This window comes from Delphinapterus leucas, chromosome 1 (genome assembly GCF_059928025.1).
Source record: "Delphinapterus leucas isolate spDelLeu-1000000601 "Yukka" chromosome 1, BTC_Dleu_Yukka2, whole genome shotgun sequence".
NCBI classification, from domain to species: domain Eukaryota; kingdom Metazoa; phylum Chordata; class Mammalia; order Artiodactyla; family Monodontidae; genus Delphinapterus; species Delphinapterus leucas.
This window is the reverse complement of record NC_143129.1, coordinates 62,161,658-62,180,772: the sequence shown is the minus strand read 5'-3', so window position 1 is coordinate 62,180,772 and position 19,115 is coordinate 62,161,658. Positions and strand designations below refer to the sequence as shown.

The following is a 19,115-nucleotide window of genomic DNA, read 5'->3' as shown; positions in this document are numbered from 1 at the left end:
CCTTTGGTCCCGCCCACCCCCGCCCCTCCCGTCCCGCCCCTGGAAGCCCCATTTATTCCGCCTCCCAGCACACACGCCGGAACCAGCCAGCTGGTGGTTGTCGCCGTTGCGCCTAGTACTCCTTCTGTGTCACCGCTGCCGCCATGCCCGGAGGGCTCCTTCTCGGGGACAAGGCTCCCAACTTCGAGGCCAATACTACCATCGGCCGCATCCGTTTCCACGACTATCTGGGAGACTCGTAAGTGGCCACCTCTTCATCCTACCCTGACCTCGGGTTACGCCCGGACTCAGAGGTGCCTTCCCTTGTTTCTCCCTTCCGTCCTCCTCACCGCGTAGCCCCCTGCTCGCCGCCCGCCTCCTCCCCGCACCAGTTCCTGCACGTGCCTCTCGTTGTATGGCCTCTGCCCCGCGGCGGCCGAGCGCTGCGGGCTGGCAGCGATCCTCCGGCCCGCCCTCCGCCGGCCATTGGATCCTCTCTCGCCTTCCGTCCGCCGCGTGGCTGGGCCGGCTCCGGAGTGAGGAAGGGGGAGGGGAACAAAATTGGGACCGCGCAGGTCCCGGGTTCGGGAGGCCGGTGCGGAGGAGAGCTCGTCTGTTTGCCTCTGTTTGGTAAACTGTGCAAGTAGTATGGTCCAGCCGAAGGCCGGAGGGGGCAGGGGCCGGGCAGCATCGGCGGTCAGTTCCCCGGTACTCGTGCCCAGGGTCGCACCTCCTCCTTCCCTCCCTCCGTTCTGGAATTTGCTCCCTGGGGAAGGTTGGTGTCCAAGGCCAGAGTCAGAGGACACTGCTACTGGCTGAAGGTTCAGGAAGGGCCCAGCTGCTAGAATGTGATTTGATAACAGCTTTGGGAGGAACCCAGAACACTCAGTATGTGTGTGTGTCCTTCATTCCAGAACTTGCAATACCTTGAGGGAAGGGCTTTCTGAGGTTGTTCAGTTGCAGTGGCCAAGCACCTGGACACCCGTACCTCCCCCTTTGAGACCCTTTTTTTTTCACTGCAGAGTGCCTCTCACTGCCCCTTCCCCCTTCTGCCTTGCTTCCAGCCTCAGGTAGACTTGCCAGATTGGTGACCCATGATCTAGCCTGGCAATCATACCTTTATGACTAGGAGTATATTGGCGTTACTGTGGTTGTACAGCTCCTGAATCAGCAAACTTTAAGTTGATTAGATTTAATGTGAAACATCCCAGATGTGTCTAGTTACATTATGGTTCTGGAGTTCCAGTGGCCCCACTACACTGTGGTCTAAGGTGTTAGAATTCCTTCTTGCTTTGTATCCCTTTTATATACAGTGTCCAGGTACATATATTACAGACAGAGGGTGCAGTTTATGAGATTAATCAAGGATTGGACAGGCCTGTGCAGAGCACCTGGGAGAGATTCTTATACCTTAGGCCTAACCAACCCCTTACAGCCCCTTAAATCCATTTTCCAGCTACTGATTAAGGGAAGAGCTAAGTTTTTTGCAAGAGAGGACTAGGCTAGAGAAAGGATGAGAAATGGAACATTCAGGCAATAAAGGCAGGGAAAGAATTCAGAAATACAGACTACGCCCAGTCTCATACCCAGAATTTAGGTATTAGTATTTCTCCAAAACTCGATGGGATTTTCAGATAATGTTCCTTCCCATTCCTGCCTACAGCCCTCACCCTCATAAAACAAAATTTTCCCAGAACTCTTAGGTTGCAAATAAATATTAATATAAAGCATATTTACTGTAGCAATAGTTATAAATGATGTCACTATTTAAGCTAACCCTATTTGTTTGGGACTTTTTTGTTGTCATTTATTGTCCTCGATCTATCTTAATTTGACTAAAAGTGGTACCTTCTCAGGGAGCCATAAGTAGGAAGATGAGAAAACTATCTGCATCTAAACAAAAGTATACAAGTCTGCCTTGGGTCAGGCATGGGATAGTACTATTTCCTGCCCTACCCCGAAAATAAGTTTGAGCCCTTTATATCATTGTAATACGTGGATTTTTGCCTAATATAATTTTTCCAAACTCCATTCTTAATGTGATTTCAATTCACACTATCAATTTTTGATCCAGGTGTGTTCTGGAGAAAATTAAAATAATTTCAAACGTTACAGGTTCTACCCTGCCCCTGACAACTGGAAACAACTAAGGGGTTTGGGTGCTGCATTTAGTGAGTTTATTGAGCCCAGTCACTGTTTCTGTATGTGTGGAGTATAAGCAGCTTCTTCACAGTACATCTTCACCAAACAAAATATGGGTTTTCCTTGGGTTTTCCGGGGGTTAGTGAGTGGGGACCCCTCCCTTAAATGAAGAAACCTTTTGTCTTTTGAAAATGAGGAAAAAGGAGAGGGGATAATGTAATTGTATTCCTCTGAAGAGCAGCAGTAGGGAGACTTAGAGGAGAGGCAGGCCACAGTAAGACATTCCCAGAGTTTATCCTGTTCCTAGCCATGTGGCAAACTAGAGTTTTGGCTTCTGGGAGAGGGGAGGATGTGAAGTGGCCTCAGACGAGTTCCTTAACATGATTCAGCAATACAGTCTCCTGATTCACAATGGAAAGAGAATGCCTGATTTTTCTAATTAATCACCTCTTTAACAATACAGGAAGAAGTGTCCTGCTCATTTTTTCTCAAGTTCTGGAGACTTTCCTTAAATCTCATCTGACCCTTAAACAGATCCTTTACCACAGACTCTAAGGCCTACATTTTACTCATAGCTAGCTCATTTCAAAACATACTTATGTCTTATTGCCCTTTATCAAAAGTAAACATACCACACCCCTCCACAATCTTAAAAATACTACCTCTCTCTTCCCAGTCTTGCCATAGGGCCATCCATCCTTTTTGTAAGAAGGTCTTTTCCTTTCCTGAAACCTTGGGAGTTGAGTGGCAAATGTAGCCAGGAATTAGGTACCTTGTCTCTGCTTTCTTCATTGTGCTTCAGAAAACTTGGCAGTCTTTAGGGAAGTCAGCTTGGCTTCTAGGCTAGAGTTAGTCATCTACTAGTTTAGGATCCTGCTTTAATGTTGTTAAGTCAACAGGAGTGTGGAAACTGTGTGTTAGGTTTTCCTTTTCAGTCGAAAGAGTAGTTTCTATTGCCCAGGAGAAGGAAACAGTACTCCAAAGTTCTTGGTGACTTTAGCTTGAAATGTGCTTAAAACTTACACTAATTTAACCTTAGGCAATGATGATTTAGATATTTAGATATTAGTATTTCCCTAAGAATCTGTAGTTGTAGAAATCGACATTGGAGGCTATCATTTTCTACCCACTTGGCCTAATGCAAAAAGAATAATAAACTGCAAATGAAGAGATAGGTAAAACTCTTAAAATGCTGTTGTTTGGTCAGGGTACAAATATTGGGTGTCCTATTTAGCAGGTTAGATCAGTAAACTAGTTTTACAGAAGTTTTTATGTCTGTTCACTTCAAAGAACCAAGTGTCAGCTTTAATTTTACATATAAATAGAGGATAGAAGCCTATTTATTTCAGATTACATAATCTGTTTATTATTGTAGTCAGGCATTGGTCTAGATTCAGGGCATATTGGAACATCCATTACTGGAGGTGAATGTCAGCATATCTGTGCTTAGAAAAAAATGTAGAAAGAGTAAAAAGAAAAAAAAATTATTTCAATAAGTACTTGGTTTGAGTAGCACAGATTTTATTAGCTGAAAAGGACTCAGGGTGGCTCTAGAGTTATTAAAGGAGGCAGCATCCTTACAGTCTTTTTAAATATTTATCATGTTGAATTTCATATCTTTGATTGAATTGGGCTTTAAACATAGGCTTTTCTGGAGATAAGAAGATCAAAAAGCATTCCTCAACAGAAAAGTTTAAAAGTGATTGTCTTCATAAGCACTCATTTGAAAAAGAAAGTCATTTTTGATCTAGGATTTGTGATTTTTCATTGTACGTGATGCTGGTGATAATCTCTTCATTCAACTGTGACCTTCTTTTCCTTCATTCAGATGGGGCATTCTCTTCTCCCACCCTCGGGACTTTACCCCAGTGTGTACCACGGAGCTTGGCAGAGCAGCAAAGCTGGCACCAGAATTTGCCAAGAGGAACGTTAAGATGATTGCCCTTTCAATAGACAGTGTTGAAGACCATCTTGCCTGGAGCAAGGTACAGTACCCGTTGGCATATGCTTTGAGGTTACAGATTAAGCTATAAATTTTATAGAGTAGCTTGGTTTTTTGAGGTGAAGGTACAAGTAAGGCTCAGATTCAGCCTTCACTGATTACTTGAAAGTCTGATTTGGACTGCACAGTGACCTCCACCTTGCTAAATCCAGTGGTCAGTTCTCAGCCCCCTTCTTTCTTGTCTTCCAGGACACCACTTCTCTAGCTGTTCCTGCTCATGTGCGGCATGAGCTTCCTCATCTCCCAGCTCCTAATACTGAATATATGCTGGAGTTGCCCTGGACTCACTTCTTGGACCTCTTCTCTTTTTATCTACATTCTTCACCTTGGTAAACTCATCCACCCACATCTCTATGCTATGATTCCCAAATTTCCATCTCTAGGCCAGACTCTGCTGGCTTCCAGATTGGTGAAACCACCGCCTACAGCATCTCCCCTGGGATGTCCTATCACCTCAAATCCAGCATGTCTAAAACAGGGGCTCCTGTTCTTAATCCCGGGGTCTTACTCATCTCAGCTAATGGCATCTGTATTTTTGTAGTTGCTCAGGCCAAAAATCCAGGAGTCATCCTTAATTCCTCTGGTTTTTTCACTTCACATGTCTGATTCATCAGCTAACTTGCCTGCTCTACCTTCAAAATATATCCAGAATCCTGTTTGGAAGACTCTTTCCCCAGGTATCTTTGTGGCTTGCCCTCACACCTTTCAACTCTCAACTCAAATGATACCCATTAAGGCCACCCTTGGCCTCCTTATCTAAAATTATAACTCCCCTCTGTACTCCCCATCCCCCCCGATTTGTCTCCTTAGCACTTGTCACCGTCTAAAATACTCTGCACATTGCTGATTTCGTTTTTTTGTTTCTCCCCACCAGAGTGGAGGCTCAGCAGGGCAGACTCCTGTTTCGTGCACTGCTGGAACAGTGCTCAGTACTCAGGACCTCCTAGGCAGGCAGGCAGTCTGTATTTCTCAAATGAATGAACTGAAGGACCTGTGTACTCCCAACAAAAGGATTTACTTGGATAATAAATGTGGTGGTCTAGATTTAACTTGAGAACATTTTAATGACTTTGATACAGTGTCTACTAAATAATGATAGGGAACTTTCAAAGGATGCTTACTGTGCACTAGGCACTATGTCGAGCACTTGACATGCAACTGAATATATGATGTAGTACTGACTTGTGAGCTGGCCACCTGGGGCTGCATCCCATGCCACTTTATACCAGTTAATTCTAAGTGTCTGAGATTAGAAGAATCATGTATAGGAGAAAAGGGAAGGTATTTCTCTTTCTTGAGGTGGCTTGTTTTCATTCCTTACACTTGGCTGTGAATGGTCATTGGCATTTCCACAGTATCTCACAGGCAGTTTCTCGTTAGTTTCTGGGAGCAGCCCTGTAGGGGAGGTATATGGTTCCTGCTCCCAGCTTTTCAGATGAGAGTACTTTTTTCACCCAGGCAGTTGGAAGGACACACTAAAGAGTTCCCTGCAAGAAAATGGTGGCAGTGGGATTTGAACCCCAAACTAATACTCTCTTTGATACTAGATGATAGAGAGTAGGAGTTTGCTTGATTTTAGGATAAAGCCAAAGCATATTGTTCTTTGCTTTTCATGGGTGTAATGTAATGCCTATCATGCAAATGGCAGGGTTGAGAATTACTGCAGAGCAATCATTGCAAGTACAGGTGGCTGAAGGAAGAGTTTATAGCCAATTATATAATACACTTTAAAGTATAGGAACACACCCAGGTTCATTTTCGCTGGTGAGCTTGTGCCTTAGAATTTTCAAAATTGTGATTGCATTAAATAGGAAATAAGTCCCAACTTTCAGAAGCAGTGTCCAAACTTTGACACACAACTGGTTACATAGGAAACCTCAAGGTGCCTCTAGTATGAAACCATATTGATTGTTATTTTAGCTGTGGCGACCTGATAGACCGCCAGTGACAGCAGAAGGGAAGTTAAGCTAATAAAATTAAGAAACATGTTAAAATTTGTTGTTATCCATTTCAAAGTTCATGAATGCCACTTTTATCCTATGGCATCTCTGTTGAGAAATCCACAAAGGTTCTATATCTGCTATGCCATCAACTCCTGTTTTACTTTCAAGGCTCCACATAATAAATCGACCTTATTCCAGCTTTAACGCCTCTTTTTCACTACTTCCTAGAACTCTACCCAGATAAATTCCTCTTTCGCCAGTCAATAGTTTATGCTCAGACTTGCCTACATGTTTCAGTAATATTGCTCCCCCTCCCTGGAATGCCTTCTTTTGCCCTGTGAAAATCTTATCCACCCTTCAAAGGCCCAGGTAAAAGTCATACGCCTTTCTTGAAGTCTCTCCTAACTCCAGCAGTCTTACAAATGGGGATGCTGGTGTACTTCAGCATTTGCCATTTGCATATTACCGTCTTGCATTTGTTGCTACTTCTTATGGAAATCATCCAACTAAATTAGAAGTTCCTTTAAAGGCAGGAACTGTGTCTTCCTCATCTGCATCCCACACGGACTTACCATAATGCTTAGCCCACCTTAAGTGCAATGTCAACACCAGATCAAATAACGAAGCTGGATTTTTTTTTTCCCCAAAAACTTCCCAGAATAGAAAAATGAATGAAGTTTTTAACTAGGGGAGGAAGGGATAGAGAGTGGAAGCAAGTACATTATTGTCCTTTAGTTCAGACTTGGAATGCTTTGTTTTTATGTGGATTTCACCCTAGTGTAAATTCACCTCTGCCTTTTCACCCATTTTTACCTTTGACTTGTCCTTGAAGTGAATATTCAACTCTCCATTCTTGTGTTTGCTTTAAGTTTTGTGTTTTCTTTTCATGTCTTAATATCTTTGTTACAGTAGCTTAATGTCTGAGTCAGGGTGCTTTTGAGGCAGGGGCCAGATCTATAAAATTATCTTTGCATGTGCTTTAATTTCTGGATGTGAACTCATTGTTACTGATGGTTTTTATAGTATTTGGGTACGCATACGTACCCTGGATTGAAGTCTAACTCTAGATTATTCAACTTTTAAAGAGTTTAATGCTGCTTTCTCAGAGCAGTAAACGATGCTGAATTTTAAGAGACTTGGGCATGAGAAGGCTCTAGGTTATAACCTAAGTACTACACCCTACCGTTATTCCTGTCAATGAGCAATTGGGATGAGGAGTGTTCATTCATTAATTTTCTTATTAAAATTGCTTAGAGAAATTATGATGATTATGGTCCTCTCTTCCCTGTCTTACAAGACGATGACTGTTAACTGATTGAATTCAGAGGATATGCCTGGTTTAGATTTCTCTTTTCTCTCTCCCCTGCATTTCAGGATATCAATGCTTACAATGGTGATGAGCCCACAGAAAAGTTACCTTTTCCCATCATTGATGATAAGAATCGGGACCTTGCCATCCAGTTGGGCATGCTGGACCCAGCAGAGAAGGACGAAAAGGGCATGCCTGTAACAGCTCGTGTGGTGAGTTGTATACATCCATTACATCGTCCTTGTGACTGACCAGGCTACATATGTCCAAGTAAATGCTTGGACCAACTAAAGGAAATGGGGGACTATGTCCAATTAGGATATAAGTGTCCTGGTGGCACTCTCGCTTTTTATCTAAATGCTGGTACAAAGTAAAATTTTTCAGCTAAACTTTTAAACTGCTTAATTCACAGCTTTTGAAAATACATAAAAATAGTTATCCTAGGATGTCACCTAAAGTTGAGAAATCTTTTTCTGTAGTCCTCCTGACAGCCCACTCTTTAAGGCGGTGGGTCATAGCCTTCTTCGTAAGGCATCCCTGGTTTTGAATTCTTATTTGTTCTGTCCTTACCCACTAGAGAACAAACTTATTCCCACATCTGCAAAAATATACAATTTGAGGACCGGGATCAACTCCCATTAGTATTATTTTTATGATAATCTTCAGTAGTTAACATAGTACCTTCCTGAGGCCTTTCCTGGATTCAGTTCGCAAATCAGTTTTTCTTGCTGAGACAGCCAGAGCCAAATATAATTCCCTTCAAGTTTAGAAGTATAACGTGGAGAGAAAATCATGTCTACTCCAGCCACCCGGTTTGTTTGGTGTATCTTTCTAGATATTTGCAGATTTTTGTTGTTGTTTTGTTTTGTTATACCCTTGAACATTTTTAATGACTTAAGAGCCTTCTAAGGGGCTTTAGTATCAAAAACATTCGAAGAGTTCTTCCTGTTCATGTGTCTGTGTGCTTTGCAGGTATTTATTTTTGGTCCTGATAAGAAGCTAAAACTGTCCATCCTCTACCCGGCTACCACTGGCAGGAACTTTGATGAGATTCTCCGAGTAATTATCTCTCTGCAGCTGACAGCAGAAAAGAGGGTTGCCACCCCAGTTGATTGGAAGGTAAAGATGTTAAAAGGGCAGATAGCCAACTTGCCTAGAAGGCCTGTGGGGCCAGTCTCTCAGTGGCTACCTCCAGGGTCAGTGTTACGTGGGGCTCTTGTTTCTGGCATGCAAGTACACTGGGAGGGCTTTTCCTCCTGGCTGAGTTTAAGATTTGCTGAGAGGCCATTTTCAGGGTCTTTAACCCCTTTTATACAAACTCCCTGTATTTCTAACTTTTAGATTATTTGGACAGATTAATTGGTCAGAATCATTCCTTTTCCTAGTAAAAGGATTTTTTAAAAAACCTTTAACTCTTCCCTGATGGCAAAATATTTATAGCAGAACCTAGACTGGCCACTTAAGTCATGGGTATAAACCTATGTGGTGTATTAATGTCTTGAAACATTTCATTTCTCTTAAGCTTCAGTCTTTTAAACCTATGTAGAATTCTCTGAAACCTGTTCATGAACTTGTAATCTCTAAGATTCTTGACATATGTAGGACATGGATAACATCACAAGAGTGTCTTAACATTGCTACATTTTTTTAATATGCTAACCTGAACACCTGGTTTTGTTACTTTGTTTCTTCTGACAGGCAAACCATTTATATTCTGTATCCATTCTTTGACCATATGTTTATTGAGCACAGACAGTAGACACTGGGATGTAGCAATGAACAATCAGTGTAAAGTCCCTGCCCTCATAGAACTTAAATTCCAGTTGGTAGAGACAAACAATAAACAAGTTTATAGTATATTAGGTAATGATAAGTGCGACAGAGAGTAATCAAGGAGAGGTGGGGAGAAGGGGGGAGCACAGGTGGGAGGGTTGGTTTTATATTTGGCTGTCAAGAAAGGCCCTTCTCTGAAGGGACCTTTGGGAAGGACATGAAGAAAGTGAGAGACCAAGTCACGCATATTTAGGAGGGAAGAGCACAGCAGCCTTGAAGGAACAGCTAAGAAGCTTTTCTAATAGTGAGCTTGGCATGTTCAAGGAATAGGAGAGCCACCGTGCTGGAAAAGCAGCAGCAGGAGGTGGGGGAGAGGCCGGGGATGGGAGAGGAAGCCAGATTCAGTCACCAGGGCAATGATAAGGATTTAGGTGGCAAGCCATTACTAGATTTAAAACAGGACTATTTCTTGTTAAGGTGGGGAAATACTTCCCTTCCCAAAGTGTCAAAGATCAACTTGCGAAAACAAAATTCCTCAGAGGGGATAGAGCAAAGGAGATTTGATTATTCTCATCAGCAACCGTAGCTACTTTTCTAAAGTTAATTATTACTTTTAGCCTTCACTATAAGATTGAATTTCACCATTCACAATGTCTTTTCAATAGAATGGAGACAGCGTGATGGTCCTTCCAACCATCCCTGAAGAGGAAGCCAAAAAACTTTTCCCTAAAGGAGTCTTCACCAAAGAGCTCCCATCTGGCAAGAAATACCTCCGCTACACCCCCCAGCCATAGGCTGGCTCTCCACAGAGTTGGTGCTGGAGCTGCTCACTGAGCACCGTGAGCCAGAGGATGCCAGCTGCCCATCATGTTTTCCTGCAGCAATATTGTAAAAACATCCTGGTATGATCACAGCCAAGGTCTTTAGGTTGCTATACTACTGGCTTATTAAATGAAAATGGCACTACAAATTCCTTGGGATTCTTTGCTCTGTGCCTTTAGCAGCATTCTCTTCTGTTCATATATCTTAACATTCTCTGCTGACTCTCTTTGAAATTTGAGGCTCATCTTGTTGGATCTCTGCAGGGTTTATGACCAACAAGGTGGTATCAGTTTATGGTTGAAAAAGCCTGCTTTGCTCCATCATAGAATGAGTATCAGGTTTTTTCAGCTGTTCTAATCAAATCCTCTCTTCTGTTACCCATTTTGGGAAGGAATAGAACTTGGGGTTCAGCTTCCTCTGTACATATCTACGTATGTAACCTAAGAACTTTGAGTAACCCAGATGTTCTTCAATATTCCATGTTTTGATCACAACTGGCGGCAAAACCTTTTCAATTCTGTAATTTTCCAGTAGATAACTGAAGGATGAGCAGGGGGAAGGAATCTTTAAGTATTTTGCTATCAAGAAAATTTTTCAATAAATTTCTATTGAAAGTGGGAAGCTACAGAAAAGGTTCCACTTGCCTGCCAGGGAGGTGTACCAGGGGCATGAGCAACACGACAGTGCCAGGTGCCTTTCAGAGTATTTCTGGGGGAGTTGGCTCTACGATGAAGTTGGCTCTACGATGAAGTGCACATGAAAGGGCACACCTTGGGAAGAGGAGAGAGGGTGACTGAAAATGTTTTATTATAGATTTATTCTTGCATTGGGGGAGGGGGACTATTTTCTGAATTTTACTTCTTAGTGATCAGCAAGTAAATCCTTTGTTAAAACGTGATCAGAAAATTCTGTTGTCACATTTTCAAGTACTAGTTCGGACTCATGTCCTGAGGGCAAATGTTTCCTTGCTAGATTTTACATTGATGCTTTTCTCCAAAGACAGATACATAAAATTTCATATAATGAAAATGGAGGAGCGGCTGATGACGATGTGATTCCAGGGACTTCCCTGGTGGTCCAGTGGTTAAGACTCTGCGCTTCCACTGCAGGGGGCACGGGTTTGATCCTGGGTCGGGGAACCAAGATCTCACGTGCTGCCCAGTGTGGCCAAAAATAAAATAAAATGTGTTTCCTTTGCTTTGAAAAAAATAGAAAAGAAAATGTATTCCACCCCATCTCTTGGCCCACTTTGCTCCTTCATGTTACTTGCCTGGGTCCTGTGGAATTTGTGAACCCTGCTACAGAGAACTCTCCTAACCTGATACCTTAATGGGATTCCTAGATTTAAGAAAATGAATCTTGAGGATAATGGTACATCTTTTGCTTTTCTGGAAAGAGTGCTAAGTATTCTGAACTCATAGTCTCTCAGACTTATTATGCTGTGCTAAGTCCTAGGTTTAGAAGGAAGTGTCCCATACCTGGTGTAGTCTCTTGCATGTAGCCCTCTATACTTTTATTGAGTATAATAATGTAAAAGCTGGTCCCTGGTGCCATGTTTTAGAGAAGTCAGTAAGCTTTTAGTTTGCTTGATTTCTCCACATGTAAAATTTGGGTGACACTAAGAAGGTTGAGAAGGAAGGTGAAAATTCCAAGTTACATTATATCCTGGTGAATGCTGGGCTGAAAGAGACTTAAGAGGACTGGCATCTTGCTGTCACCTCTTATCCAAGTCACTATATGTTTTGGCCTTAAAGAACCAAGACTATCTGGTCCTCCTTAGCACATCTCTTCTGAACTAATCCCTGAATCCTCGCATTCTGTCACCTCCCTAACTGTGAGGTTCCGCACTGCTGTCTTCCCTTGGCTATTTGCCTTCTTCAGTCCTTGTCTCTCGGGGAGTCTCGCTTCAACTTTCTTTTATGGTGACAATTCAAAGTCTAAATCTCCAACATTAATTATTCAAACTAGAGTCTTATCTTTACTGATCGATGGAACATTGGCCATTGAATTTATAAATTCAAAATCAAATTATCAGTTCTTCCCCCAATAAATCTATTGCCCCTTTTATCACTCAGGCACCCAAACTTTGTTGGGCTATATCTACTCGACCCACATAGGTGCTGCCACTGTGAAAACGCTGAAAAGCTCAAGGAAAAGGGAGGTCATGTACCTGCAAAATGATTTCTGGTTCTACCATGAAGCAGCCATGAAGCCATGAGACTGTGAAAGTATTCTTCTCTAAATATAAAATGTTACATAATGCATATGCATTGCCAGGGTAGAAGTGATCCTAAGTACACTTCTTAATATACTATGGGGCTTGGAGAGGAGAGTTCCACTTTCCAGAATTGTTGCTCTCAGTTTCCATAGGGAGAACAGATTTAATAAATCCAAAGATTTATTAACTGTAAGTGAATTACACAGCCACTGTGGCTATGAGAGAAGCATAGGAATTTGAGAGGCAGTCCACCATGTGCCTTCTCAGACAATCAGCAAATGCTCTGGCTAGAAGAGATGGTCATCTAAGATTAGCAAAGTGATCAACTTGAGGCTCCTGTGTGGTCTTGCCAGAAGTCTGATCTCCCCTCCAACCTCTACCCTAAGGGTTGGAATATGCATTAAGAAGCTCAGGAAAGGGTAAGGAGCCAGAATGGCTGTGTCTAAAGGGCCAAGTCAAGATGCCAAATGGATGCAGTGAACTGGCACAGTGACTTACTCCATTTGACCCCTCCACTTTGGGGCAATGCAAATTGAGGAAGTACAGCTTTGATTCAAGCTTAAAGGGTGCATTAACTAGTTAAGGTCATTGCCACCTTCTTCTCAGTGATTGGCTCAGAAATGGGCATTGAGACACAAATAGAAGACCATCAGAGCTTCTGCAAGAATTCTTTCTCACAGGAGAGTGACTGGGAGGCATTTTTCTCTCTCACACTGAATATGAACAAGAAAACATTAAACTGCTGCTGGCAGCCAAGTTACAGCCTGGGAGCAGGGATCCAGCCATAGAATGAGGCTGTAAAGGTCAACAGCCAAGTGGAGAGAAAGAAAAACATTTGATTCTTTATGATCTTCACTGAATCTGACAACTGTGAACCTGTCCTACCTCTGGACTTCTATTACATGAAATAATAACCTTAGTGTTTAAGCCTTTTTGAGTTGGGTTTTCTGGTCCCTGAGGCCAAAAGCATCCTAACTGATATGCATGGAATGAAGTATCCGTTAGCTGTTTCAAATACATGGCAGTGTGCCTCGTAAGCAAGATTGTAGAGCAGACATCTGTTTTCTGCTACTTCTTTATCCCCTACCTTAGGCATCTCAAGCTTCAGTATGCATTAAATCACATGAGGAATGGGTTAAAATGTGCAGGCCAGGGGCCTACCCCCGGAGATGGATTCTACAGATGGCCAGAAGTTCTTCATCTGTAACAACCCTACACCAGGTATGGGATTGTGATGCAGAGTACAGCAGACACTGCAGTTCACCCAATATCCGTTCCCCCTTCTTCTTTATGAAAAATACCCAGACTGTATTAATGGTGGCAAGCTGAGGCGCCAGTTAAAATTCATCTTAAGATGACAGATCAGTGTGGTCATGTGATAGTGCTGGCCTGGGATGGGGTCCCTTCCTGACTAAAAGGCAAAGCCTAATAAAGAGAAAGCACCTTGCCTCACTGAAAAGCAAATGGGATGCCCAAGTTACAGATGTCATTTTGCCACCCTGAGGATAAAAGTCACAGGCCAAGGATAAAGGAGAAGGAGGCTACAAGGAGACTGGGTCTGTGATAACTTCCTTAAACAGCCAGGCAGTCCTGTGGGTCTGTAATGTGCAGCCACACCTGACATTTGTTGACACACAGGTGCTCCTCAGGCCACTCTGAGAAATACTGCCCTATTCTAGGTATCCAGAAGTTTCGTAAAAGGCTTGACTTTTTCTCTTGTGTTTCCTTCTATTCTTCTATTATGGTTTTCCCTGGAGTAGAGAATCATTATTATTTTTTTGTAACTATTTTATACTGGAGTAGATTCTTTTAAAATCTTGTTGAAGTGAAAAGGAATAATAGATTCTAAATAAACAATCAGATCATAAAATTCTATTTTATTTGACTTTTTAAAATGAAATGAAAAGTGATATCAAACAATAGTATGCAATGTAAGATTGTTAACTTCTAAACTGTGCTTTCAATAACTGAAGTTATGGAACCTATTCCGTTTTTCAATATTTACTAAATTGGGGATGGGGGAAATAATTTTACTCTGAAAAACATTAGGGAGGCACTAATTGTAGCAATATCACAAATCAAAATTATAGGTCCTATGCTTTAGATAGTAGTATGTTAATTGTACAGTGCTTTTGATAACTCCTGCTCTATTATAACTTGCTCTCAGCTGGATGCAGGATTTCATTTGCTAGGCCATAAGCTTTAGGATATCTTATATTATCCTGAGGAATTGCGAACATCTTAAGTATAATGCAACTACTTAAAATTAGAGCTTTTGCAGCAGTCCATCAATTGCTTGTAAAATAAATGCAGCAGTAAATTGTTTTAGCAACTTCTAAGTAAACTCCTTGCCAGACAATCTTTCAGCACTTGAGTCAGGATATTAGCTCGGTCTTTAACCTGACTCCAGGTATCACATAAGTGCCATTAACGTCCTTTTCTAAAATGGGATCCAGTTTCCAGCTATAAAAGAAAGTCAAAAGTAAAATATTTGACTATGAGCATTTCAGAAAAAAACTTAAGTGCAATCAAAAAACTTACTGAAAAGTTTCCATTATCTGGAACACTCCCTTTAAAACATCTTACATATTAAGGACTTTGAGTAAGTACATGTGCAACTCTATACCATCAAACATCATCTTGTAAAGAGAGATACATTAATTCAATTAGAGTAGTGTATCAAAGGCGCACTTAAAGAGCAATGTTAGGAGAGTTGAATTCCAGTTAACTTTGTGACTGAGTGCAAGGTAAGTTGGAGACTTTTTTCCTAAATTGGAATGAGCATTTTTTTAATAATGGGGCCTGGAAAAGACAGTGGAAAGTGAGGAGCCAAATCACTAGACTCCCAGTGAGGTTCCCCATTTGTGAAATAGGGTCCCTTTAAGAAAGGAGAGGATGGCCGAGGAAGACGGCCTAAAAAGATTTAAATTGCTTTGTTTAAAGGAACAAAGAACTGCCAGTTTGGTCAACGCCACTGTCCTTCCCCCAACAAACACACTGCAAACCACCGTGATTGTCATAAATAATAGTGGCAGGACCAGAATTTCTATTAGGAGGGTCTTAGGGTGGCTATCTGGTTGGGGATGTGATGGGCCAAGGGACTTCTCGTGAAGCTGCCTTTACACAGCACATCATTTTTCCTTAGAAGACGTGTATTTGGAGTGACTTGGCAACTGGGGGAGGAAGGATGCTGAAGGCCCCTGAAGCCCATTCTTGGCACCGTTACTGCTACGTGACCCACTTCTGCATTTGCCTATCGCCTATTGCTCTGTCAGAGCTGTCTTCTCCTCCACTCCACTCAGGAGTGGGCTCTGGCCCAAGGGAACTCTGTTAGGGGCCCTCACAGAGACACCCCCCCTTGCAGGCTACCCTTCTCCCCACCAGATTTGCCTCTACCAGCCCTCTCCCTCCCCAACTCTAGGCCTGGCTTCCAGCACTTCTCAAACTTTTCTAAATTAGCTCTGATTGCTGAGGAAACTAGGAAAAAATGTCAGGGCCACACATAAGTGACTCTCCATAATAAAATGTTTTGAGGTCTCTTGTTTCATCTTAAATTCACACAAATTTGTCATCCTACTCCATAGTGTGTTTCAATATAAAATATTTTAAGTAACCTAACAGCAAAATGAGTTAACTTCTCCCTTTGAAAGACTGTCAAATAAAATTGATACCCTAGGAAGATGCCCGTGATCTACCTGTGCGCCACCCCACCCCCACCCCCCACCCCCCTCAGAGAGACCCACACATCCATGGGAATGCGCACTCCAAAGAGAGAAGCATCCATATTTACATACTAATGTCTAACTGTGTGTATGGTGAATGGCCCTCCCCATCCTTAATCCCAGATAGCCCTACTTTTGAACTAAATATCAGGGGGGAAGGGAGTTAGGAGGGGGGAAATTGGGAGAGGGGGGCTAGGGCAAAATTACAGTTTTCAAAAATATTCTATAATTTTAATTGTTAAGTAATTCAGGTGAACTTTAATCCCAATTTTCCCATATTAACGAGCTGCCATTTTTCTCACCACCTACATGTTGCTACTTGACTTTACAATTTATTTTCGCTGTGTAGTTTAATATTCACAGTAAGAAAAATCTAGTCAAAGTGTCAAGTTTATTACCTCATTTTTTCTCTTCCAGTGATAGTCTCTCTTGGTCATTCCAAGACCGGTGTTGACTGAGCCAATCCAAATAAATGCATTAAACAGAAAAACTAAATTAGGAATTTAAGAGTATAGGTAGCAGGAGGATATTTTGAAATTTCAGCTTACTTCCTCCCTGTAAGTGTCGCCTTTCTCTTCTCCCCTTTCAAACAGGCTTTTTACTTTTTTCCCTCAAGGACATTTGTTACTAGGCTCCCAAAAGTCCAATACAAGGGCTGGCAAACCCAAATGAGAAGAGGCAGGTCACACAAAATGGTTTGGATATAACACAAGAGGGAGTGGACTGAGGCAAACCGTAGAGCATCTGCTTCCCCTGTAGGAGCCAGAGATGCTCAGCTCTGTCTGATTGTTGCCACACATAGATATGAGGACCGAGGGTTGGCAGACTTTCTGATTTTTTTTTCAAGAAAAGCTCAAAATCTGGATTGTTTTAAATGTGAAATTTCTGGATGTTTACATATTTGACAATTTTAAAAGAAAACATGTGGGCCAAATCCAGAGTACTGGCTGGATCAAGTCCATGGGCCTACCATTTGTGACTTTCCTCCCAAACACATCGGGGAATGCAGAGTGATATATATTTCCCTCACTCTAAAATAGCCCTCAGGGTGCCCTAAGGGGGCTGGCATTAGACCCTGGGCTCCCAGCCTTGCCATACACTCCTGTGCCCCAAGAGTGCTGGGGAAGTAGCAGAGTGGCAGACCTAAAGACACTGTGAAGGCTGGGGTGATGGTCACCTCAGTGTTAGCCAACTTGGACAGGAGACGCAGGAGCAGAGGGAGCTCCCAATATCATGGTGCTGCGTATGACCCCAGAACAGGGCATGCAAAGTGAGCTGTAAGAATGTCTGAGGTTGAATTTGCTTCTAGGGGAGAAGTGAAATTACTTCTATCTCTCCTCCTGACAAGGGCAGAGGCCTTGTTCGCTCACTCACCAACTAGTGCTTTGCACAGTGCCCAGCAGCATACTGTGGGGCTGCATTTTATAAGAATTATGCAAATGAGCAACACTGAGATGTAAACTATTGATAAAATGTGCCCTTTATGCACACAATTTGAAATCACGTAACCACCTCCCCCAAAATTAACAATTCATTAAGAATGCCTGAGCTAGCAGGATACATGAATTGTAAGCACTGGGATGGTGCTAATTAGAGGAGCAAATCAAGGTTGATTGTGTTTTCAAGCTGGGGTAGCTGGGAAAATGGTGACACTAGGCTTGGTAAGGCAGGATGCTGAGCACTGAGTGAAAGATCTTGAATGTATCTTCCCTACAGCAAGGCCTTCCTATCTAGTCTTCTTTATAGTATGCTTAGCACCATGATATAAGCAATTGGGTACTAATATGCATTTAGTGACAATAATTACTTAGTGACTATCAAAGTGCACCTCAAAGCAAGTCACCTGAATTGTGGCTATGACTGTGGCTTTCAATGAGCATGGGTCAGATTCTATATTCCCTTTGGTCGTTGAGAGAAAACCGGCTCCCACACCTGGGCCTGCTGTGTGAGTCTATCCCCTCCCCATTCCTGCTCTGCCCCCAACAGCACTACAGGGCTCCGGCCTACAGGATCAGAGTACAAGGTAGAAGCTGCTGTCCTCCCACAAGGTTGTGGAGGGAAAGGCACGAGAGAGAGTAAGAGCCACCTGGATTTCAGTGTCTGGAAGTCTCTGATATGTGACCTCCCAGAAGCAATGTGGCAGCCAGGGAGGGCCCAAGAATGGAGATGGATGATAAACCCACACAACACCCTCAAACCATCTTCTTAGAATATCAATCTTACATGTAACAAAATTCCTTCTCAGTGGTTTTCTTACCACTAAAGGGCTACCCCTTACCCATGACCTTGGCATTATTATTATTTTTGGCAGGTGCAGGTGCTTGGATAACCAGCAGCTTGCTTAAATCTGAAGTTCCCTGTACCTAAAGGAGAAAAGTCAAAATTAGTCAAAAGAGCATTCTTTGATCTCTAAGATGGCTGCTTCCTAACCTTTCCAAAGAATATAAGAAATAAGCCAAAACCTAGAACTCAGCCTCCAACCTAAGCTCTATCTTTCTCATTTCAAATCCTCTTTAACCTTGTTTCAAAAAGTCTTGGACCAGGAAGTTATCTTTTGGATATTTGTAAACATCAGAAAGGAAATTTCTACACCTTACTTGGAACGAATTTGGAAAATGGAATCCCCAGCATCCACTGAGTTACTTTTATTCCGACACTGACATTCAAGGGCTCAGGCCCCAGCCTTCCCAGATAGGAAAAACAGCTCTCTTCCTCAAGCTTTTGCCCCATGTGCCACAGAATCTGCCCTCCCAGAATGCAAGGAGCATACATAAGTAACAATTTAACTATCCATAATTTCTAGATATTATCACATATTACCTCATTGAATCCCCACAAGAACCTTACGAGATGACTGCTGCTATTATCCTCATCTTACTAAGAGGAAACTGAGGGTCAGAAGGCACCTTTCCTCCGCTCACACACCTAGTGGGCACAGGTGTCAGGTTTTAAATCCAAGTATGCCTGACTCCTAACTCTAGTGTCTTAAACTAAACTGTGGTATTGCTCCCACTGTTCCCCACCCCTTGTTTCAAAGCTAAATTTTCATTTTCTGTTTAAAAAAAACATTTAAATTACCTTCACCCTCTGAATTGTTGAGAGGTTGACAAAATAAGAACGTTGGTTAGGAAAGTGGTAAATGCACTTTTTAGGAGATTTACCAACTTTTCCAGGACGTAAAATTTCATTAAATTAGTGAACGTTC

General features: G+C 42.4%; 2 protein-coding genes and 1 pseudogene across 2 annotated transcripts in view; 1 reads left to right on the top strand and 2 right to left on the bottom strand.

Annotated features, from left to right (window-relative positions):
• Positions 1–145, bottom strand: part of LOC149750521 (uncharacterized) — a 123,567-nt pseudogene extending 123,422 nt beyond the window's left edge.
• On the top strand, positions 48–10,118 carry PRDX6 (peroxiredoxin 6). Its single transcript, XM_022565230.3, has 5 exons — positions 48–238; positions 3,950–4,106; positions 7,441–7,587; positions 8,348–8,494; positions 9,814–10,118. Exons 1-5 carry the CDS (start codon positions 144–146, stop codon positions 9,940–9,942), a joined length of 675 nt encoding a protein of 224 aa, XP_022420938.1. The 5' UTR covers positions 48–143; the 3' UTR covers positions 9,943–10,118.
• Positions 10,119–16,202: 6,084 nt separating this feature from the next.
• SLC9C2 (solute carrier family 9 member C2 (putative)) overlaps positions 16,203–19,115 on the bottom strand; it is a 93,799-nt gene continuing 90,886 nt past the window's right edge. The window contains exon 25 of the mRNA XM_089911018.1: positions 16,203–18,273. Coding sequence (XP_089767144.1) covers positions 18,178–18,273 — 96 coding nt within the window. The 3' untranslated portion in view covers positions 16,203–18,177. The remainder of the gene's footprint in view (positions 18,274–19,115) is intronic.